The sequence below is a fragment of the Microcaecilia unicolor genome, chromosome 11 (assembly GCF_901765095.1).
Source record: "Microcaecilia unicolor chromosome 11, aMicUni1.1, whole genome shotgun sequence".
In the NCBI taxonomy this organism is placed as follows: domain Eukaryota; kingdom Metazoa; phylum Chordata; class Amphibia; order Gymnophiona; family Siphonopidae; genus Microcaecilia; species Microcaecilia unicolor.
In genome coordinates, this window is record NC_044041.1 from 53,732,766 (window position 1) to 53,756,695 (window position 23,930).

At 46.1% G+C, this 23,930-nt stretch overlaps 1 protein-coding gene across 1 annotated transcript in view; it reads right to left on the bottom strand.

The window, feature by feature from the left end:
* Window positions 1–1,333: 1,333 nt before the first annotated feature.
* The window catches only part of LOC115479660, a 35,909-nt gene continuing 13,312 nt past the window's right edge, over window positions 1,334–23,930 (bottom strand). The window contains exons 2-6 of the mRNA XM_030217728.1: window positions 12,306–12,354; window positions 12,092–12,194; window positions 9,554–9,714; window positions 3,193–3,408; window positions 1,334–2,710 (exon numbers count right to left, since the gene is read on the bottom strand). Coding sequence (XP_030073588.1) covers window positions 2,033–2,710; window positions 3,193–3,408; window positions 9,554–9,714; window positions 12,092–12,194; window positions 12,306–12,354 — 1,207 coding nt within the window. The 3' untranslated portion in view covers window positions 1,334–2,032. The remainder of the gene's footprint in view (window positions 2,711–3,192; window positions 3,409–9,553; window positions 9,715–12,091; window positions 12,195–12,305; window positions 12,355–23,930) is intronic.

Genomic DNA, 23,930 nt, shown 5'->3' on the forward strand with positions numbered 1-23,930 from the left:
GTTTTTTTATTCTTTGCAGAGGACTTCCTTACTTCATAAGTAAGGCTGTACATAGTTGGTGGACACATCCTGTTCTTGGAGGTGAAGGTTGCTGTGGTGTGTGTGGTTCTATTCCAAGTTTTTACATAATAAAATAAAAAAGTTTTGCACTGGGTGGCTTGTCATAAGTCGCAGCAGCATTCTCACAGAGAGAATAGTCGCAAGCAGACTCTAGTTAATCTGCCTTGGTAGTTACATACTGGCTGGCTGAGAGAAGACACAAGCCTAATCTATAAGTCTTGGAAACTGTGTTCTTAGTCTTCATCTGCTGGTAGGTGAGCATAATCCATACATCAGAAGCTGGACTAGTCTGGAGTGCTTAAAGGAAATAAAATTAGCAGGAAAGACCTAATTTCTCCTTTTTGGGCCAAAAAGTGGTGATCTTGGTTTATTTTTGAGCCCCCACCTGATGACTGGCACTTTCATCCTCCTCACCTCACCCCCTCCCCCAATGACCAGCAGTACTGTCCTCTACTCCTTCCCCCCCTCCCCCACCGGCATTGCTCTTATCTTTCTGCCATTCACTGAAGCTGAGGCGAATGCTCTGTGCTAGGCTAGTGTAGGACTTTGAGCTTCTGCACGTGCTCTCAAGGTCTGCCGGCTCCTGCCCTCTCTGAGAATCCTGGGGAGGGTGGGAGCCAGTAGGCCTTGAGTACGCGCAGATGCTGAAGGCCTAGCTCAGAACATTCACGTCAGCTTCAGTGAGCAACATAAAGGTAAGTGCGATGGCGGTTGGGGAGGAGAACAAATACTAGTCAGCCGGGGGTGAAGAAGAGATTGTATGTATTTTTAACTCTTAACTAATTTTCTTGGCCTCCATCAGGTGTTTTTATTCTAATAAACTGGTGTACAATAGTCCTCTTACTATGTTGCCTTCATTGCCTGAGTCATGGTTATAGTAACAGTTGAAGCTAGGGCCTGTATTTGGGACCCATGACTGTGAGATTCTGGTACTAGCCCTGCTGGATGACACTCACTGCTTAAGTGGCAGGGGTAGTAAATAATGAGCGAATATAAAAATGTGTGAATCGAGACTCATAGCAGCAAATTGTACCCTGCTTCCCACAACAAGAAAACTTATGGCAAGGATGTCCTAGTCTTTGTAGATTGGCTCACGTTGATCATCCAAATTTCTAATCTTGGTTTATATTTGAGTCAACAGGTTTTTTTCTCTAAGTAGACTTCTCCCACAGTTTGCTACTGACAAAAGCATTACCTCCACCCAAACAGCCAATAGAACAGGGGTGGGTACCCACAGTCTATAAGGGCCACAACCCATTTGACTTTTCAAGATTTCCACAAAATATGCATGAGATTGATTGAGTTGTGTGTACCAATTCCATTTCTGCAATTTGATATCATGCATATGTATTCTTGAACATTTGACTGGGTTGTGACCCTTCAGGACCGTAACTAGTTACACTCCCCTGTGCTAAAAGCATAAGGATTGTGCTGTTATAGAGGTGTCAGTGCTAAGTAACTATTCTGTACATTGTGTGGAAAAAGAGATGAGCCTCAAGTATCGACTACTGCAAACAGAGACCAAGCCAATGTCCCAGAAAGATAGAGAAATAGTCCTAACTGACGAAAAAGAATCTCTAAGCACACCTTGGTATACTGCCTGTGCATATTACACCTTATGAACTCCAGACGTAAGACCGCTGTCGCTGTGGCACAAAGCAAGTGTTGAGATCAGCAGTGAATCTGAGAGACTGTGCTTGTGTCCAGCAGACTCTGGCATAAAGTGAAGTTCACTTCCGTCATGGTATGTGCATAATTACCCAGTTGTAGACATTACTCTAAGAGATTTATCTGTCATATGTCTAAGACATACATGAAAGCAAATTTTCTTCAAGCAATGGTCCCCAACCCAGAGTTGCACTAAGTTATGGTTTGTTAATGGTGAAAAAAATGTAAATGTGTTTGTAAGATTCCTGATGCACTTTGCACTTTTACTAGGGTTCATGCTGCAGAAACAGGGTAGAGTTTTATTTTAAATAGGTGACCTGGTTTGACTGCTATCCAATGTAATCAGACTGCTCAGGCTCCTGGGAGACCTCAAGCCTCCAGTGTGACTGAAATACTGAAAGTTATGTGAAGTTGGAGATCTTGTCCGGGTGCTGAGATCAGAGGCAACGTTGGTGTTGGAACCCAGAAGGAAGCCCTGTGATGGCTGCTGGGTATCTGCCCTGGTTCCTACTGTGCTTTCGCTATTACCTCGTCCTATGGGTAGTGTGTCACTAGTTTGGCTTAGTTGTTCAGCAAGCACCAAAGGCAGCTGGTCATCTTCTTCCTCAGAAATGACAAACACTGGTTTTAATGTTTCCAGTTCTGCAGTAAGCTCTTTTGGTCTGCAGCTGTTGGCTTGACTGCTTGTGTGGGGTTCGAAAGGTTCAAGGGTGTTGTCTGGGCCAAGATTTCCATTCTCTGGTTGATAAGAATCTACTATAGTGCTCTGCCTGTCCACAGCATGGTTACTACTGGTTAAAAATCCAAAGGAAGGGCTTCCAAAGAGTGACTTTTTGAGTTGACATGGGCCAAGCCTGTGATGCTGTTGTGCAGGTTGGTATAGCTGACCTGTGGCATTGCTGCAGGATGGTTCTGAATAAAGGGCTGAACAGCTGGGCCTATGACTTTCTTCACTCCAGTTCTTTGCATCTATGGAGGAGCCCTGCAATGAAGTCAAGAAAGACAATGAGTATGATGGCAGCATGGTGAAAATCTTCCAGCTTCTGATCAGGGTCCTGATTCCCCCCTCCTGCCTGCATCTGATTTAGATGTGTAAGCATTGGGTGGGGGGTCTGTATGTACAACTTTGGGAAGAACATTGCCCAGTCTGCTCTCCATCTATTAGCCATGAGAGCACAGAAGACTCAAAGACCTCAGAAATGGAGATGGGAAATGTTATGGATGCAAACGTAAAATAGAGCCAAGTAAGTTCTGTGTTGCTTTATACAGGCAGGTGATGCTGCTGCTACTACTATAGAGAGTTAAGGAGGGGTAACTTAGGTACCAGATAGTTGGAGCAATGGATGAAAGGTTGGTTACAATAGTGAGCTTTATTAGTGAGTGCTTTAACACAAAGTACGCTATCAAGCATTTGGAATATAGACAGGTAAGGAAGTTCAGAGGTTCTCTCTCATCACTACTCACGCTGTCCAGAAGTTTGGTGAAGGGGCTATTTGTGGTCCAGCTGCTGCATCTTTTTCTCTGTAGTTGAGGTAGGGGTGGCAGGAGATCATGAAATGTTCGGATACTCCAGGTTCGTTGCCTTGGTGTGTTAGGAACAATTCTCTCACTGCTGTTGTCTGTGGCTTCCCCAGCAAACACAGAGGCTGGGCTTGTAATGCTTCTCTTCAGGTTTTTGTCCTATAACAAATGAACTATGGTTTCATGAAATCAATCTTTCACATTCATGCACTTTGAGATAGAGAAACTACTGTATATACATGCACTAACCCAGTTACAAATTTCTTCATGAACAGTTGAAAACCAGATTGACAGTGGGTTGATTGGAATGGGTTTAGAAACCCCCACTCCAGTGCATATTTAACTTTTCCCCCTTATGCAGTAGGAAGATGTGTTACAGGTACTGGGCATATAAGGACTTGAAGATAGAGTGTGAAACAATCTGCCCTCTTCCTGAGCTTCTAGGCAGGAGCACAGCTGGCTTATGTACAGGGCCCAGAGGAAGGAAAGGAGGTTGATGCAAAAGGGAACCCAGTAGCAGAGATGCCAAGCTATTCACTTCCAGGCTGGAGATTTTGGGACAATCCTGGATTCTTGAACATTCCACTCTGTGCATTATGGGACTTCCAGCATCAATTTAAATGAGAAGAGATGAGGCCCTACAAATCCCACACTGGCCAAAAAGTCTCCAGCCTGGAACTAGGTAACTCTTAGCATCTCTACAAAGCTTCGCACTGGAGTTTACTATTTGTTTTGATTTATAACTGAAGGTGCAGAAGAAAACAAAATACATAAAAGAGCAAAACATACAATTGGCAAGGATGCTAATTTGAAGAATCAGAAGCCAGCAAGGGCAAATTATTTCTGTTTTCAGGTCTGCACTAGTCACTCAGTTTTTTTTTCCCTACGTGTAGGTGGGGCTCTAATCAGTAACCAGTCAAACTCCTGGGCTGCAAGTTCTGGAAATGAAAGGAGTTAACACTGATAGGCATGAAGTACAATGCACCAATAGGCTGATATTCAGAACCTAATGCCAGCGCTAGAGATGATTAACGCCAGAATGGTACCAGCGTTAGGATGTGCAAAATGTTCAGAGGGCACTGATGCTGGGGACAATCTGTGCACTAAAGATGACTGCAAGTAGCATTAAAATGCAGCTAATCCTAGGCAAATGAGGTCTTTAGCTATTACCTTCCAATGCTCAGAAACAGCACACAAAACAAACCCTACCCTTACCGCTAAAAATGTAACGCCAGCTAGGGTGTCTGAAGAAAGATTTCTTGTGCACCAACTTGTACATGCTTCATGGAGCGCAGGGAAATGGTGACAGTGACACTGAAGTTTAAAAATAAGATGGTATATAGACAAGTTGGAAGTGACAGTAGATAATTTCTTATTGTAATTCCCATACGGGCAACCAGGCAGTGCCAGAGGGTCTGCCCCCCCCCCCCCCCCCCCCGCACACTACAGTCCCCTGAGCCTCAGTGGGCCTACTTTGAAGGGCTCTGGTGGTCTAGAGACCTCTTTGGGGGACAGGAAAGAACCCCACTCTTTCCTGCCCATTGCACTGCTCTGTCCGGCACTGCTGCATCTTCAAAGTGGCTGCCAAGACCCAAGTGACTGCTGCAGGAAGTCTCGGCAGCCAAGACCCAAGAGACTGCTGCAGGAAGTCTAGGCAGCCATTAAGAAAAAGGAGTAGCACTGAGTAAAGCAGCAGCAGGCAGGAAAGGGTGGAGCTCTTTTCTGTCCCCTGAAGAAGCCACTAGACTACCAGGGCCCTTCAAGGTAGGCCCCGGGGGGGGGGGGGGGGGCTGGAAACAAAGGTGGGGGCAGGGGCGGTGGCCGCCCAATGACCCCTTCTGCCCAGGGGCCCAGATCACTGAGTCTGCCCCTGCTGCCGCCCAATGACTTTGTACTATGTATCTTGTCCCATCTATGTCTCAACTGTATTTGCCCCCCCAGCTACCTATTAAGATGTTTCATTGTATTGTATACACAGCGTTAGCACCATATCTATGTTATTTGAATGCTCTACTGTGTGTGCCTATTGTGGAGTTTCATTTGTATTGGGCTGATAATCTGAGTATCAAATCTGTTATTTGAATTTTTTCCTAAGCTGTCTATTATGATATCATTTGTACTGTATGACATTTTAACATATTTCTCTTATATGATTGTTTTACAGTGCTGTTAAATGTTTATATTTCTGCTACTGTATCATAGTCCTACATAAGTACATAAGTATTGCCATACTGGGAAAGACCAAAGGTCCATCGAGCCCAGCATCCTGTTTCCTACAGTGGCCAATCCAGGTCACAAATACCCGGTAAGATCCCAAAAATGTACAAAACATTTTATACTGCTTATCCCAGAAATAGTGGATTTTCCCCAAGTCCATTTAATAACGGCCTATGGACTTTTCCTTTAGGAAGCTGTCCAAACCTTTTTTAAACTCCGCTACGCTAACCGCCTTTACCACATTCTCTGGCAACGAATTCCAGAGTTTAATTACACGTTGAGTGAAGAAACATTTTCTCCGATTTGTTTTAAATTTACTAAATTGTAGCTTCATCGCATGCCCCCTAGTCCTAGTATTTTTGGAAAGCGTAAACAGATGCTTCACATCTACCTGTTCAACTCCACTCATTATTTTATAGACCTCTATCATATCTCCCCTCAGCCGCCTTTTCTCCAAGCTGAAGAGCCCTAGCCGCTTTAGCCTTTCCTCATAGGGAAGTCATCCCATCCCCTTTATCATCTTCTTCGCCCTTCTCTGCACCTTTTCTAATTCCACTATATCTTTTTTGAGATGCAGTGACCAGAATTGAACACAGTATTCGAGGTGCGGTCGCACCATGGAGCGATACGAAGGCATTATAACATCCTCATTTTTGTTTTCCATTCCTTTCCTAATAATACCTAACATTCTATTTGCTTTCTTAGCCTCAGCAGCACACTGAGCAGAAGGTTTCAACGTATCATCAACGACGACACCTAGATCCCTTTTTGGTCAGTGACTCCTAACGTGGAACCTTGCATGATGTAGCTATAATTCAGGTCCCTCTTTCCCACATGCATCACTTTGCACTTGCTCACATTAAACGTCATTGATTGTATTTATGTTTATATTTGGTCTTTGTCATTATTGTTATGCAAAATTGTAAGTTTTATGTCAAGCTGTACCTCTGGTACATCACTTTGAGTGAATCTTTTCATAAAAGTGTTTAATAAAATAAATATAAATATAATGACCACTCCATGCAGGTGACCTCCATTACTTTTGGCGAGCAGGGTATAATTATTTTACTACTGTTTAGGATTAAACCCATTTTCTGTGCAGGTTTCCCCAATGCTGATATTGCAGTTCTCAAATAACCCACTAGAGTGCGTTAGACCCACCTCAAGATTGTGGCATGTGAGACAGGTTTTGTTTAGCGCTTTGCTCCTCTCTGTACACTTGTCCTTCCCTTTTTTTTTTTTTTTGGTGCTTCTATGGCTACTAAAACAGGAGACAGCTACTTCCACTACTCAGAGGCGTAGCTAGGTGGGTCGCCATGGGAGCAGCCACTCCCCCAAACGGACTTCCAATGGCACCGGCGCCTATTTTTGACGTGATCTGTTGTGTTTAAAATACACATGCCGTTGGCGGTCTGCTTTCTGCTCCCCCCACACCCTCAACCTATGCTTCTGCCACTACAGCTCTTGGAGTGGCCACTGGGTCTTATCATAAAACTGGAGAAGGACTGTGGTTGGATGCTGAGAGTATATCTCGGAATGGAGTGGATATTGCACTGTTCACGGAAGAAAGCGTTTATAAACAACTGGAAAATCTGAAATTGGACAAAGCTGTGGGGCTGGATGGATACATCCCAGAATACTGGGGGAGCTCAGAGAAATCCTGGAGGGACTGCTTAAGAATTTATTTAATAGATCTTTAGAGATGGGAGAAATTCCGTAGGATTGGAAATGAGAGGATTTGGTCCCTCTTCAGAAAAGCGGAGATAGGGAAGAGGTGAGAAACTACAGGCCAGTAAGCCTCAAGTCGGTCATAGGAAAAATAATGATGTCTCTACTGAAGGAAAAAATAGTTAACTTTCTAGAATCCAACAGTTTGCAGGATCCAAGGCAACTTGGTTTTACCAAAGCAAAATCCTGCCAAACAAATCTGATTGATTTCTTTCACTGGGTGACCAAAGAACTGGATAAAAGACATGCACTAGATGTAATCTACTTGGATTTCAGCAAAGTCTTTGATACGGTTCCTCACAAAGGACGCATGAATAAGCTGAGAGGGCTGAACCTAGGACCCAAAGTGGTGAATGGATTGGAAACTGGTTGACTGACAGGCAACAGAGGATGGTGATTAAATGGAATTCATTTGGAGAAAAGGAAGGTGAGTAGTGAAGTGCCTCAGGGTTTGGTACTGGGTCCTATTCTGTTTAATATATTTGCTGAAGGGGTAGAAGGAAAAGCTTGCCTTTTTGAGGCTAACTCGAAGATCACCAACACAGTGGATACCTCGGAAGGAGTAGAAACCATGAGAAGAGATCTCCAAAAATTAGAAGAATAGGCAAAGGTCTGGCAGTTAAAATTTAATGTGTAGAAGTGCAGAGTGCGCCAAAGGAGACGAGAGAATGACAAGCACAGCTCAGGAGAGGGACCTTGGGATGATGGGTTCGAAGGATCTCAAAGTGACAAAACAATGTGACAAGGTGGTGGCCACAGCCAGGAGGATGCTAGGCTGCATAGATAATGGTATAACCAGCAGAAGAAAGGAGTTGTTGATGCCCCTGTACAAGTCATTGGTGGTCAGTTTTGGAGACTATCTTGTTAAGGACGTAAAAATACTTGAAATGGTTTAGAGAAAAGCGACAAAAATGGTATGGGGTTTGCACCACGAGACGTATGAGGAGAGACTTGATGACCTGTATACCCTGGAGGAATTGAGAAACAGGTGATATGATATAGACATTCAAATATTTGAAAGATATTTATATACAAACAAACCTTTTCCAAAGATGGGAAGGCAGTAGAACTAGAGGACATGAATTTAGGTTGCAGGGGGGCTGACTCAGGAATAAAGTCAGGCAGTACTTTTTCATGGAAAGGGTGGTAAATACCTGGAATGCCCTCCTGCAGAGGCAGTGTTGATGTAAACAGTAATGGAATTAAAAAATGCACAGGATAAACACAAAGGAATCCTGTATGGAAAGATCTAGTTGTCATTGTAGACAATACAGGAAAGGGATGCAAAATAAGACCAAGAATATTATAATGCTTCTGTATTGTTCCATGGTGCAACCTCACCTTGAGTATTGCGTTCAAACCTGGTCGCCGTATCTCTAAAAAGATATAGCAGAATTAGAAAAGGTTCAAAGAACAGCAACCAAAATGATAAAGAGGATGGAACTCCTCCCATAGGAGGAAAGGCTAAAGAGGTTAGGACTCTTCATCTTGAAAAAGAGACAGCTGGAGGGGCTATGACTGAGGTCTACAAAATCCTGCGTGGTTTAGAACAGGTAAAAGTGAATCGATTTTTCACTCTTTCAAAAAATGCAAAGGCCAGGTGACACTGAATGAAATTACATGAAAATACTTTAAAAACAAATAGGAGGAAATATTTTTTCACTCAAAGAATAGATAAGTTGTGGAACTCTTTGCCGGGGGATATGGTAACAGTGGTTAGCGTATCAGGGTTTAAAAAAGGTTCGGAGAAGTTCCTGGAGGAAAAGTCCATAGTCTTTTATTGAGATGGACATCGGAGAAGCCACTGCTTGCCCTGGGATTGGAATGTTGCTTCTAATTGGGTTTCTGCCAGGTACTTGTGACCTGGATTGATCACTGCTGGAAGCAGGATATCAGGCTCGATGGATCATTGGTCTGACCCAGTACGGCTATTAAAAAAAAAAAAAAGAATGGAAACAATCAAATTTAGCAGTGCTTAGATGGCAACTCCATTAATTGGGAAGCAAAGCCAGTGCCAGGCAGGCTTCTAAGGTCTGTGCCTTGATCATGGTTGGACATATTTTGGATGGGCTGGAGTGAGGCTTTAGTACAGCTTTAGTAGCTGGGGGAACAAGGCCAGTGTTGGGCAGACTTCTATGGTCTGTGCCCTGAAAATGGCAAGGACAAATCAAGATCAAGTATGCATATGTAGTATTGTCTCATACCTTATGCTATGAGTATATATTGTTGAGCAGACTGGATGGACTATACAGGTTTTTATCTGCCATCATCTACTATGTTATTATGTTAGTACTTTCTGTGGAACTCTTGGGAGTGTTAATCCCACCATCTATAGCCACATTAAATGTAAAATACTGACCTGCATTCTGCAACTTGTAAAACTCGGCTCACTGGTCCCTTCTCCAGATAAACCAGCAAAGACCTTCTCACTTCCAGAAGCACTTGCTGCTGAGGGGGATGATGGGTCTTCTGTGAGTGTCTGGTGAGAGGGTTCTCTGCCTTGTCCCCCTCTGCTGTTCCCTGAAAGAAGGGTAAAAGGGTACTCAGAGCACGCCCTCATTTGCTGCACTGATTTCACTTGAAAAGTCTCTTTTAATCAAACATAGCCCCCACCCTCTCTACCCCAGTCCAAAGCAAAGATCATTTAAGTGCCCCAGCTCATCTACAATTCCTGCTTCTGTCCAAACTTGCTTTGTGTAGTGATGCATGGCTCTGTATCTAGATGCACTGAGAGGTGTCTCGTCTAGCTGCCCCATGGCTGCAAGGGCAGACAACAGTGCTTTACAGATATCAGGTAGGATGTCCAGGATGTTTATTTACAACAGATGAACGGGCAGGGTATACCGTGTTTATTAATGCATCTGAATTTAAGGCAGGGCTTCCTAAATCTGTCCTCATGATCCCACACCCTGTTAGATTTTCAGGCTATCCACAATGACCTTCCACAATCACGGAATAACTTTGCATATAGTAGGTTTCCATTGCATGGCCAGGGTTAAGGGGTGCAAGCAACCAAGGCTCTTACCCTGGGCCCCCATGCAACAAGTGTCCCAAGTCCGCCCCATACTGTAGGAAGCATAGCCTGAACAGGGACTATGAACTAACTAACTTCCGCAAACTATTGAAGACCCATCTCTTTAATAAGGCATACCACAAAGATCAACAAATGTGAACTCCTACACATATATCCAGTACTGCCTTACAATACTTGCTTGTTATACTACTATCATGCTTTATCATTATCATGTTTACCCAAGATTTTTTGCAATACTAAATGTCTATTTTCTTATATATTTCCACTATTCATGATGTATTGTAAGCCACATTGAGCCTGCAAAAAGGTGGGAAAATGTGGGCTACAAATGCAATAAATAAATAAACTTCTTGAAAGGCTTCACTTAACACAAGACTATCTCTGCTTCAGGAAGTAGGTGAAAGCTTGGCTCTTCAACCAGGTCTTTAACAGAAGAAGTAAATGAGACCGGCTGCACATAATATGGCAGGACATGTTTTATCCACTCCTACCCTAGCCAAGCTAATGTTCAAGGACCTTTCTGAACTCATTTGCAATTCTCTTTACCTAGTCCCTTATTTTCTTACTTCTGCTACTCTGTTTTATCTTTCTATATGTTCCATCTTTGCTTAGATTCTATGCTATTAAAATGTTTTATTGGGTATTGTGTTGGCATTGTAATGTAGTATACTATGCCAAACCTTGTATTGTTGTTTGAATATTTTTACTGCTGTAATTGTCTAGTGCTTATGTTTGCCATGTTCTTGCTGTACACTGCCTTCAGTGAATTCCTTCAAAAAGGTGGTAAATAAATCCTAATAAATAAATAAAATAAAACATTGGCTCTGCAACACACATTAGGGAAGCCAGAGCTGTCAAGTTACCCAGTTCCAGGAGGCAGACTTTTTGGCCAGTTCTAGTTTGGATTTGTAGTTTCTGATTCTACACATTGAAATCAGAATTGAAGAAAGCATGTCTGAAGAGTAAGCTAGTGGTCACTGCAGTAGGCAGAAATCAGAATTGAAGGTCTCATAATGCATCAGGATGAGGTTGTCAGAAATCCAGGACTGCTCTAAAATCTCCCTCCTGGGTCTGAGTAACTTGGAGGTTCTGGGGAAGCCAGAGATGTCAAATTACCAAGTTCCACACCGGAGACTCTTTGGCCACTCCTGGTTTTGAACTTACATCCCAAAATAGTATAGAATTTTGTAGTGCCTGATCCTGCCCATTGAAACCAGTGCCACAAGTCCCATAATACAACAGGATGGGGTGATCAGAAATCCAGGACTGCCCAAAATCTTCAGTCTGGAATTTGGTATCTCTGGGAAGCCCGGATTGAACACCCAGTACTTAATGAAAGAAACAAGATCAAAGGGTCAAAAAGGGAAGCCAGATGCCTCTCCTACAAAGTGATACAGACAAGTGGCAGGAGCAAAGAAGCTTTTCTACCTGGCTCCATGCCATAACAAAGAGAAGATCCAGCCCTGGGCTTACTCCATGGATGGCATGCATGTATTTCCCCCAAAATGTTAGCACTACAAATTAATGTATGCATGAGGCAAAACTGGACTGGATTAACCTCTTCATTATGGCACAGAGCCAGGTAGCTACCCTATTGTTTACCTTCCTGCCAACTGGATCCAGATTCACAGGACAAGGTTGATCCTGTCCTAGGTTTACCTCAGTGTATGCTGGAACTTGTAGTCTTGCTTTTCTTAGGGAGTGCAATGGGGAAATCAGAACTACAAGTCCCTGCATGCAATGAGGTAAACCCAGGAGTGGATCAACCTGTGAATCTGGATCCATTTGGCAGCCTTAGGTTGAGATGAGAGATCAAAACCTGGAACTGGAGCACTCTCCTGTTGAACTGGAGAGCAGGCTTACCAGCAATGTCTGGGCCCATAAAGCTTCTGTCGTTATCACTCTTCCAGCTCTGGACTACGAGCTGCAGCTCACTAATATCGACGGCTGCATTCTGGATTCCATTCTACAACTCAGAACATGCCCCAGTAAGCATCTGATGAGCATAACAGAGGGAAAACACATACAAAACAAAAGGAAGAGAAGGCGCACAGAGGCTGTGGAAAATGTACTCTACCTCCTGCTCACTGAAGCCACCTGATTGTCTCTTGGACCATATCTTCTGCCTAAAGAGAAACAAGAAATGCTTTAGTGCTCTGAAATTCAAAGATATCAAGTTACCTAGTTCCAGGCTGGAGATTTTTGGGATAGTCCTGGTTTTGAACTTACATCCCAAAGAAGTGGGGGATTTGTAGTGCCTGATCCTGACCATTGAAATCAGTGTTGCAAGTCCCGTATTGCACTAGGATGAGGTGGTCAGAAATACAGGACTGGCCCAAATCTCCAGCCTGGACCTGGGTAACTTGGTATCTCTAGAAATGTACTTTTTAATCTCTTCAAAGAAAGCCATATGTGATGAAACAATGGGTTTCTGAGCCTATGAACTGTATTGTTTTGCTGATGACATGAATTTCTCCTGGTTGTTTTGCTGATGAGATGTGTTTCTCCTAGTTGGCCAGCAGATGGTGATTGTCTTTTTTTTGTTTTTGAGCTGTACCAGAAGTGACAGTTTTCTTTTTCCCACCTAACTGAGGTAATTTGTTAGTCTCAGTTTGGAAGTAGAGGAAGAAAGACCTCTCTGCTGAGACCCTGTCATCAGTTACATTCTGTAACTTGTGAGCAGCTATATTTCCTGAACTCCCCAGCCACTATTCAGGTAGCGATAAAATGTTTAGTTTTATAATTGATCCATATTCAGTTACCTTTTATTGTGTGCTATTTTTGTTTCATCTGTTTTATGGTTCACTGTTCAATATTTTTCATGACAATAAACCTTCTTTAGTTTATTGCCTCTGCTTGTCTGGACTGACCAAGAATCCTGGTGATTTGTGTGTTGAGTCTATGGGTGCTTTCTGGGACTGTGGGACCCCTGGAGTGTAGCCCCAGTGTCCTAGAAATCACTTGGGAATAATTTGAGAGCGGGAGACTCGCCCAGAGCTGGTTGGGATGCAGTCGGTGGGAGGAAGGTGCTAGTGTAGAGCACAAGCGGCAGGTGCAGGTGGACCTGAGCTGTGCTGGGGATAGACCCTTCAGGTGGCCGCAGGATTAGCCCCAGGCGGGTGACTATGAATTTTGTCACACCATACCATGTAGTATATCTAATAGTCACATTGCAAGCTGTAATACTGAGACATCTACGAGGCATTTATTTTTGAAACCTTATAATTGGCCTTCCTTCTTCCCAACTTTAGGTACAGCCATGTCAATGACACAATCAGGAACTACTTCATTATGAACCAATCAGATCCAGGCAATGTGGAATAGTCTGTCTCTCATGCTAAGATAGCTATTTCCATTAGTTTAAGCAAGGAGCTCTATAGAGAAGGAATTCACAGAAGGGGTATAGACAGGGCAAAACTAAAAATGTACTAGTTTCACATAGTGCCCATGGATTTAATTTCCTGCACTTTTGGGAAGGGAGAATCTGCACAAACATATTTATCGCCACAAAACTCAAGGTTCAGATGTGATCAGAAATGATACACTTGTTTTTCTTAGGCCAAGCTGTTGTATTTTACATAATCATTTGTCTGTGATTTTTGGCTTTCATTGGTGTTCATGGGGTGGTTTATTGTTGTTTTAATGAGGTGTGTTTGTTAGTGTTGTATTTCATGATAATGGGGTTGTTTCAGTGTTATTGTTAGGAAGTGTGTAATGTTATATTTGTATTTGTAGATGTTTTGTTTGAACCTGTTATGAGCCTTTCACACAGAAAGACAGGACACAAAAATTAATAAATTAGATCTCTAAATGAGGCAAATCTCCTAGAATACTAGCTATATAAGTTTCTCTACATAGTCCTGTGTCTAACAGAGCTTAATATAATGAGGAATGGATTACAGAAAATGTCTTCATGCAAAATTAAAAGTGACTCAAAATTGCATTGTACTTAGATTATGTGGAGGTGCATTTTCGATAAGATGTCTAACAGGCTTATTTTCGAAAGAGAAGGGCGCCCATCTTTCGACACAAATTGGGAGATGGGCGTCCTTCTCTCAGGGTCACCCAAATCGGCATAATCGAAAGCCGATTTTGGGCATCCCCAACTGCTTCCCGTCGCGGGAACGACCAAAGTTCCCGGGGGTGTGTCGGAGGTGTAGCGAAGGCGGGGCTGGGGTGTGCCTAACAGATGGGCGTCCTCGAGCAATAATGGAAAAAAGAAGGGTGTCCCTGATGAGCACTTGGCCAACTTTACTTGGTCCATTTTTTCTTACGACCAAGCCTCAAAAAGGTGCCCGAACTGACCAGATGACCACCGGAGGTAATCGGGAATGACCTCCCCTGACTCCCCCAGTGGTGACTAACCCCCTCCCAACTTTAAAAACTTTTTTTGCCAGCCTCAAGTATCATACTCAAGTCCATTGCAGCAGTATGCAGGTCCCTGGGGGGGGGGGGGGGGGAGGTGTATGTGTGTCAATGGAGGCATAGCGAAGGCGTGGACGTCCTTCTTTCAAACATTTTGGACGTCCTGAACTACCCCCCTACAAGGACAGCCAAATTTCAAGGAAGTGGAGTGGAGTGGCCTAGTGGTTAGAGCACTGGTCTTGCAATCCAGAGGTGGCCAGTTCAAATCCCACTGCTGCTACTTGTGATCCAAAATCCAAATAAATAAATAAAGGGGAATGTCAGAGGCATAGCAAAGGCATGAATATCCACATTTTGGACGTCCTCAACTGCCCATCGCAGGGACGGAGGCATAGCGAAGGCACCTAATACTTGGACATCCTTCACCCATACTAAAAAAAAAAAAAAAAAAGATGTCCCTGACAAGCACTGGGACATTTTCACCTGGACTTGTGTTTTTTTAAGGTTGTAGACGGCTATTATACACGCATCTTGTCTGCGTATATGAAGCCGTCTTTGGCATGCGCAGAGCAGCCACGCATAACGCGTGGCTGCTCTGTACTGGCTTCCCCTCCTTAGGAAGAAAATCGTGTGCAAATGAGCTAACAGTGAGCAGCTCATTTGCATGCCCGTTCCTTTCCGAATCGCTAAAGGATCGGTAAGGGAAGGGCTTTTTCCGTTCAGTTAGTGCATCAGTTAGTCCACTGCAGTGCCCCCTAGGGTGCCCGGTTGGTGTCCTGGCATGTCAGGGGGTCTAGTGCACTACAAATGCTGGCTCCTCCCATGACCAAATGAGTTAGATTTGGTCATATTTGAGATGGCCATCCTCGGTTTCCATTATCATTGAAAACCAGGAACAACCATCTCTAAGGTCGACCATTTATGTCGACCATCTCTAAGGTTGACCTAAATTTCCAGATTTGGGTGTCCCTGACCGTATTATCGAAACGAAAGATGAACGCCCATCTTGTTTCAATAATACAGGTTTCCCCGCCCCTTCGCAGGGACGTCTTGCGAGGACGCCCTCAGGAAAACTTGGGCACCCCATTCGATTATGCCCCTTTGGACGTTTTGCTCAAAACATCCAAAATTCAGAAAAACATCTATCTTTTTTTTTCTGAAAATGGCTATTTTCTAGATGTACTGTAACATTTATCTTTTTGGTTCATTAAAAAAAAAAAAAAAAGTCCAATGCAAAACAGAGAAAATCAAGTTATTGTACATTTTTAGTAGACTGGTCCCTCAGACATCCCAGGAGAGCAATGGGGCACTACTGCGGATTTCATATAAATGCTTCCAGGTACACATCTCATTCTTGCTCCCTTATCTTGTCTGCTGAGCCCTCCAAAACCCACCAAAACCCCACTGCCCCCATCTGTACACTACTACTACTACTACTACTTAACATTTCTAAAGCGCTACTAGGGTTACACAGCGCTGTACAATTTAACATAGAAGGACAATCCCTGCTCAAAGAGCTTACAATCTAAAGGACACGTGAACAGTCAGACCGATATGGGCAGACAAATTGGGGCAGTCTGGAATTCCTGAAAGGTAAGAGTTAGGTGCCGAATGCAGCATTGAAGAGGTGGGCTTTAAGCAAAGACTTGAAGATGGGCAGGGAGGGGGCTTGGCGTAAGGAAGGTTGTTCCAAGCATAGGATGAGGCGAGGCAGAATGAGTACAAAACTATAATAGCCGTTATGGGTGAAGGGGCACATATATACGGGTAAAGTAGGTTTCTGGTGAGTTTGAGAGGGCTCACAGTTTCCACCACAAGTGTAACAGGTAGGGGGAGATATGGGCCTGGGTCCATGTCTACAGTGCACTACATTATTCCAGGGACCTTTATGCCACTCTAATAGACCTGGCCATTATATCTGAAGCTGTCATAAAGGCTGGTAAGTAATTTTTTATTCACATTTTTTGGGGGTGGGAGGGGGTCAGTGACCAATGGGGAAGTAAATGGGGATCATCCCTGATTCCCTCCCGTCTCCACCTGCCTATCCTCAGTCCAAGATGTTAAATTCTCTACCTCCAGCACAGTAGTTATGAAAGATAAACCCTGAACAGCCATCTGCTCTGCAAATCCAAGTTTTTCCATTAAAGCTGCACTTTGCTATGACCGCCTTTAGCCAGCATGGGTTACAATGCTACTTCACATCCTTTAGGCAGGATTAGCTAGGTCCAGCCTCTGTAGGTAAGAAGGACTCCTTCCAGACCACCTGGAAATTAGTTATTCTTCGTCCCAGTTTTAAGCAGCCTACTCTGGAGTTATCTTCAGCATCCAGTAACCGTCCTGTCTCCAACCTTTGTTACCTCTCCAAACTGGCCCTGAACTTATGGAATTTCTTATCATTCTACCTGTGTCTTTATTTATTTATTTTATTTATTTGTTGCATTTGTATCCCACATTTCCCCACCTATTTGCAGGCTCAATGTGGCTTACAATGCTCCATTATGGCATTTGCCATTCCAGAGTGAGAAGAATACAAATTGGTGTTACATTGAGAACATAGAAAATAAAACTTAATAGTATTAGACTGTTATACAACCAAATCTTGGAAGAAATCAGTTTAGAATATAAGGTAACAGGAGCGATATATTATGATTATAATTGTTGCTCATTGTGGTATGCCTTGTTGAAGAGGTAGGTCTTCAGGGATATACGAAAGTTAGTTAATTCGTAAATTGTTCTTAGGTTAAGTGGCAGTACATTCCACATCTGCGTGCTTAGGTAGGAAAAACTGGACACATGTGTTAGTTTGTATTTTATTCACTTACAGTTGGGGAAGTGAAGATTAAGGAATGTTCGGGATGATCTTTTAGCGTTCCTGGGTGGTAAGTCGATCAGGTCTGACATGTATGCCGGGGCTTCTCCGTGAATGATTTTGTGAACTAGAGTGCAGACCTTGACCGCGATACGTTCTTTAAGTGGAAGCCAGTGTAGTTTTTCTCTTAGGGGTTTTGGGCTTTCATACTTTGCTTTCCCAAATATGAGTCTAGCGGCGGTGTTCTGGGCTGTCTGAAGTTTCTTGATGATTTGTTCTTTACAACCAGCGTAGAGTGCATTGCAGTAGTCTAGGTGACTCAGCACCATTGACTTTAGGCCTCAAAACATTTTTTTTTTCAAATCTGCATTTGAGAGCTTGGCTTGAGCCGGCTTGAAGCTTTGCTGAGGGCTTGCAGAGGCAGATCGGGGTTTGTTATTTCTTTGTTTACCATTTGGGAAGTCATCATTACTCTTTGATCTTATTTGTGGGGTTTTCCTTTTTTTGCTCTCTTTTAAAAAGCTTTACTATGGGGCTCTTTTACAAAGGTGGGTACATAAGTACATAAGTAATGCCACACTGGGAAAAGACCAAGGGTCCATCGAGCCCAGCATCCTGTCCACGACAGCGGCCAATCCAGGCCAAGGGCACCTGGCAAGCTTCCCAAACGTACAAACATTCTATACATGTTATTCCCGGAATTGTGGATTTTTCCCAAGTCCATTTAGTAGCGGTTTATGGACTTGTCTTTTAGGAAACCGTCTAACTCCCTTTTAAACTCTGCCAAGCTAACCGCCTTCACCATAAGTACACCTATGCACGTCTAACATAGTAACATAGTAGATGACAGCAGAGAAAGACCTGTACGGTCCATCCAGTCTGCCCAACAAGATAAACTCATATGTGCTACTTTATATGTATACCTGACCTTGATTTGTAGCTGCCATTTTCAGGGCACAGACTGTAGAAGTCTGCCCAGCACTAGCTCCGCCTCCCAACCACTGGTGCTGCCACCCAATCTCTGCTAAGCTTCTGAGGATCCATTCCTTCCGAACAGGATTCCTTTATGTTTATCCCACACATTTTTGAATTCCGTTACCGTTTTCATCTCCACCACCTCCCGCGGGAGGGCATTCCAAGTATCCACCACTCTCTCCATGAAAAAATACTTCCTGGCATTTTTCTTGAGTCTGCCCCCCTTCAACCTCATTTCATGTTTGCGGATTAATACCTTTGAAATATTTGAATATCTGTATCATATCACCCCTGTTTCTCCTTTCCTCCAGGGTATACATGTTCAGGTCAGCAAGTCTCTCCTCATACGTCTTGTAACGCAAATCCCATACCACTTTTGTAGCTTTTCTTTGCACCACCAATTCTTTTTACATCCTTAGTAAGATATGGCCTCCAAAACTGAACACAATACTCCAAGTGGGGCCTCACCAACAACGTGTACAGGGGCATCAACACCTCCTTTCTTCTGCTGGTCACACCTCTCTATACAGCCTAGCAACCTTCTGGCTACAGCCACCGCCTTGTCACACTGTTTTGTCACTTTCAGATCCTCAGATACTATCACCCCAAGATCCCTCTCCCTGTCTGTACATATCAGACTCTCACAACCTAACACATATGTCTCCCAAGGATTTCTACTCCCTAAGTGCATGACTTTGCATTTCTTCGCATTGAATTTTAATTGCCAAACCTTAGACCATTCTTCTAGCTTCCACAGATCCTTTTTTATGTTTTCCATTCCCTCCGGGGTGTCCACTCTGTTACAAATCTTAGTATCATCCACAAAAAGGCAAACTTTACCTTCTAACCCTTCGGCAATGTCACTCACAAATATATTGAACAGAATCGGCCCCAGCACCAATCCCTGAGGCACTCCACTACTCACCTTTCCCTCATCCAAGTGAATTCCATTAACCACCACCCTCTGGTGTCTGTCCGTCAACCAGTTCCTAATCCAGTTCACCACACTGGATCCTATCTTCAGCCTGTCAAATTTATTCAAGATCCTCCTGTGGGGAACCGTGTCAAAAGCTTTGCTGAAACCTAAGTAGATTACATCTATAGCACATCCTTGATTCCATTCTCTGGTCACCCAGTCAAATTGGCACTACCGCCCAGCTACTGCATGCCCTGGGCACTAATTCTTCTTTTGGCATGCACCCAAAACACCACGGGGCCCTTACCCGGCGGTAATCAGCAGTTGGCATGCGCTGCACACTTACCGCCAAGTCAATGGGTGGCGCTGAAAATGGATGAATGCAGGTTTTCATTTTTCTGGCACATTAAAAAATCCTCTTTTTTCCAGGCACACTCAGGAAATGGACCAGTATGCATCCAAAACACGCGCCTACACCGGCGCAGGCCACTTTTGGGTGTGTCTTAGTAAAAGGTCCTCTTTGTTATTTACTAGTTTTCTATGCTATTTGTATTTTGATGGATCATATTTATTATTTTCTTGCTTTATCATTTTTAGATTTTATTGTATTTAATGTTATTCTCCGAGGACAAGCAGGCTGCTTGTTCTCACTGATGGGTGACGTCCACGGCAGCCCCTCCAATCGGAAACTTCACTAGCAAAGTCCTTTGCTAGCCCTCGCGCGCCCGCGCGCACCGCGCATGCGCGGCCGTCTTCCCGCCCGAAACCGGCTCGAGCCGGCCAGTCTTCTTTTGTCCGCACTCGGTACGGTCGTGTTTTCGCCGTGTCGAGCCCCGGAAAGTCGACCTCGCGCGTCCAATTTGTTTTGAACGTGTTTTTTTTTCCTTCGGGAAAGCTTTGTCCTAGTCGGGAAGTGCTCCGGAAACCCCCCGCCGGGTTTCGTGTAAATCCTCCCCGTACTTCCAGCTTTTTTGCCCCGGTAAGTTTTCTTTCGTCGTCGGGGTAGGCCTCTTTTCGGCCTCGGTCGAGATTTTTTCTCCCTCTAAATTTGGTGCTTCAAATTTCGCCATTTCGGCTTTTGATTTCGCCGGCGTGATTTTTCCGCCCATGACATCGAAGCCTTCCAGCGGCTTCAAGAAGTGCACCCAGTGCGCCCGGGTTATCTCGCTCACTGATCGACACTCGTCGTGTCTTCAGTGTCTGGGGGCCGAGCACCGCCCTCAGAACTGCAGTCTGTGTTCCCTGCTTCAAAGGCGGACTCAGGTAGCGAGACTAGCCCAGTGGAACGTGTTGTTCTCGGGCTCTTCGTCGGCATCGGCACCGGGATCTTCGAGTGCATCGACGTCGTCAGCGTCCAGACCTTCTTCCTCGGCCGCCCCTGCATCGAGTGCATCGAGGCATCGGGCCTCTGCATCGGCGCCGAGACATCGGATAGCTGCATCGACGTCGGTGGTACCAGGACCTCGTCTGCTGATGTCGTCGGACGGTGGTGCATCGGGTGGAGTGCAGGTGAGGGCTGTCCATTCCCCTGCTGGTGGCGGTGAGCCCTCGGGTGGGTCTCCGCCTACCCTGAGGGCTCCTGCGGTACAGCCCCCCCGAGATCGACCTTCTTCAGTCTCGGCCCCGAGGAAGCGACGGATGGATTCGACGTCCTCCTCGTCGGTGCCGGGGAGCTCCGGTGACATGCTTCGGAAGAAATCGAAGAAGCATCGACACCGGTCTCCTCCCCGTGTCGGCACCGAGAGCTCTGGGTCGCCGAGGGATTCGGCACCCAGCAGGCATCGGCACCGAGAGGACCGCTCACCCTCTGTTCAGGAGGTGTCGATGCGCTCCGCTCTGGACAGCCCGGAACAGCCTCCACGCCCGGAACAGGTTACTGACGTCGACGCCTGCATCGACCTCTCAGCCTTTCTCTGCAGCCGCTCTAAACGAGAGCCTCCGGGCCGTTCTCCCAGAGATTCTGGGAGAGCTGTTGCGCCCTACCCCTCCGGTACCGGCGGTGCTTGCGCCACCGGTACCGTCGAGCGTGGCGCCGGCTGGCCCATCGCCCAGGTTGAGGTCCCCGACGTCGGTACCGCGTGCGGTACCGACCGCGGCCACCTCCCAGGAAGGCTCCCCGACTACGTCGGCGGAGGGAGCTTCGCCGATGCGGGCGAGGGAGTCTACCTCTCGACGCCCCCATCGTGGACGGGGTTCCACGGAGTCGAGCAGGGCGAGGTTGCAGACACAGGTCCGTGAACTTGTGTCTGACACCGAGGGTGAGGCCTCGTGGGAGGAAGAGGAAGATCCCAGATATTTCTCTGACGAGGAGTCTGAGGGTCTTCCGTCTGATCCCACTCCCTCTCCTGAGAGACAGCTTTCTCCTCCCGAGAGTCTGTCTTTTGCCTCCTTTGTCCGGGAGATGTCTACGGCCATCCCCTTCCCGGTGGTTGTGGAGGACGAGCCCAGGGCTGAAATGTTTGAGCTCCTGGACTATCCTTCTCCACCTAAGGAAGCGTCCACTGTTCCCTTGCACCATGTCCTGAAGAAGACATTGCTTGCGAACTGGACCAAGCCATTAACTAATCCCCACATTCCCAAGAAGATCGAGTCCCAGTACCGGATCCATGGGGACCCAGAGCTGATGCGCACTCAGTTGCCTCATGACTCTGGAGTTGTGGATTTGGCCCTAAAGAAGGCTAAGAGTTCTAGGGAACATGCTTCGGCGCCCCCGGGCAAGGACGCTAGAACCTTAGACTCCTTTGGGAGGAAGGCCTACCATTCCTCTATGCTCGTGTCCAAGATCCAGTCTTACCAGCTCTACACGAGCATACACATGCGGAATAATGTGCGGCAGTTGGCGGGCTTGGTTGATGCTCTTCCCCCTGAGCAAGCCAAGCCTTTTCAGGAGGTGGTCAGGCAGCTGAAGGCGTGCAGAAAATTCCTGGCCAGAGGAGTTTATGACACTTTTGATGTTGCGTCCAGGGCCGCTGCTCAAGGTGTGGTGATGCGCAGGCTCTCATGGCTGCGTGCCGCCGACCTGGAGAATAGAATCCAGCAGCGGATTGCGGACTCGCCTTGCCGTGCGGATAACATTTTTGGCGAAAAAGTCGAGCAGGTGGTAGAGTCTCTCCACCAGCGGGACACCGCATTCGACAAGTTCGCCCGCCGGCAGCCTTCAGCTTCTACCTCTACAGGTAGACGATTTTTCGGGGGAAGGAAGACTGTTCCCTATACTTCTGGCAAGCGTAGGTACAATCCTCCTTCCCGACAGCCTGCGGCCCAGGCTAAGCCCCAGCGCGCTCGCTCTCGTCAGCAGCGTGCGAATCAGCAAGGCCCCGCGGCTCCCCAGCAAAAGCAAGGGGCGAGCTTTTGACTGGCTCCAGCAGAGCATAGCCGACATCCAAGTGTCAGTGCCGGGCGACCTGCCTGTCGGAGGGAGGTTGAAAGCTTTTCACCAAAGGTGGCCTCTCATAACCTCCGATCAGTGGGTTCTCCAAATAGTCCGGCAAGGATACACCCTCAATTTGGCCTCACAACCTCCAAATTGTCCACCGGGAGCTCAGTCCTACAGCTTCCAGCACAAGCAGGTACTTGCAGAGGAACTCTCCGCCCTTCTCAGCGCCAATGCGGTCGAGCCCGTGCCATCCGGGCAAGAAGGGCTGGGGTTCTATTCCAGGTACTTCCTTGTGGAAAAGAAAACAGGGGGGATGCGTCCCATCCTAGACCTAAGGGCCCTGAACAAATATCTCGTAAAAGAAAAGTTCAGGATGCTTTCCCTGGGCACCCTTCTCCCCATGATTCAGCAAAACGATTGGCTATGCTCTCTGGACTTGAAGGATGCCTACACACACATCCCGATACTGCCAGCTCACAGACAGTATCTGCGATTTCAGCTGGGCGCACGCCACTTCCAGTACTGTGTGCTACCCTTTGGGCTCGCCTCTGCGCCCAGGGTGTTCACAAAGTGCCTAGCTGTGGTAGCAGCGGCGCTTCGCAGGCTGGGGGTGCACGTGTTCCCATATCTCGACGATTGGCTGGTGAAGAACACATCCGAGGCAGGAGCCCTGCAGTCCATGCAGATGACTATTCGCCTCCTGGAGCTACTGGGGTTTGTGATAAATTACCCAAAGTCCCATCTTCTCCCAGTGCAGAAACTCGAATTCATCGGAGCCCTGCTGGATTCTCGGACGGCTCGCGCCTATCTCCCAGAGGCGAGGGCCAACAACTTGTTGTCCCTCGTCTCGCGGGTGCGAGCGTCCCAGCAGATCACAGCTCGGCAGATGTTGAGATTGCTGGGCCACATGGCTTCCACAGTTCATGTGACTCCCATGGCCCGCCTTCACATGAGATCTGCTCAATGGACCCTAGCCTCCCAGTGGTATCAGGCCGCCGGGGGTCTAGAGGACGTGATCCACCTGTCCACGAGTTTTCTCGAATCCCTGTATTGGTGGACGATTTGCTCCAATTTGACTCTGGGACGTCCCTTCCAAATTCCTCAGCCTCAAAAAGTGCTGACCACGGATGCGTCTCTCCTGGGATGGGGAGCTCATGTCGATGGGCTTCACACCCAAGGAAGGTGGTCCCTCCAAGAAAGCGATCTACAGATCAATCTTCTGGAGTTGCGAGCGATCTGGAACGCTCTGAAGGCTTTCAGA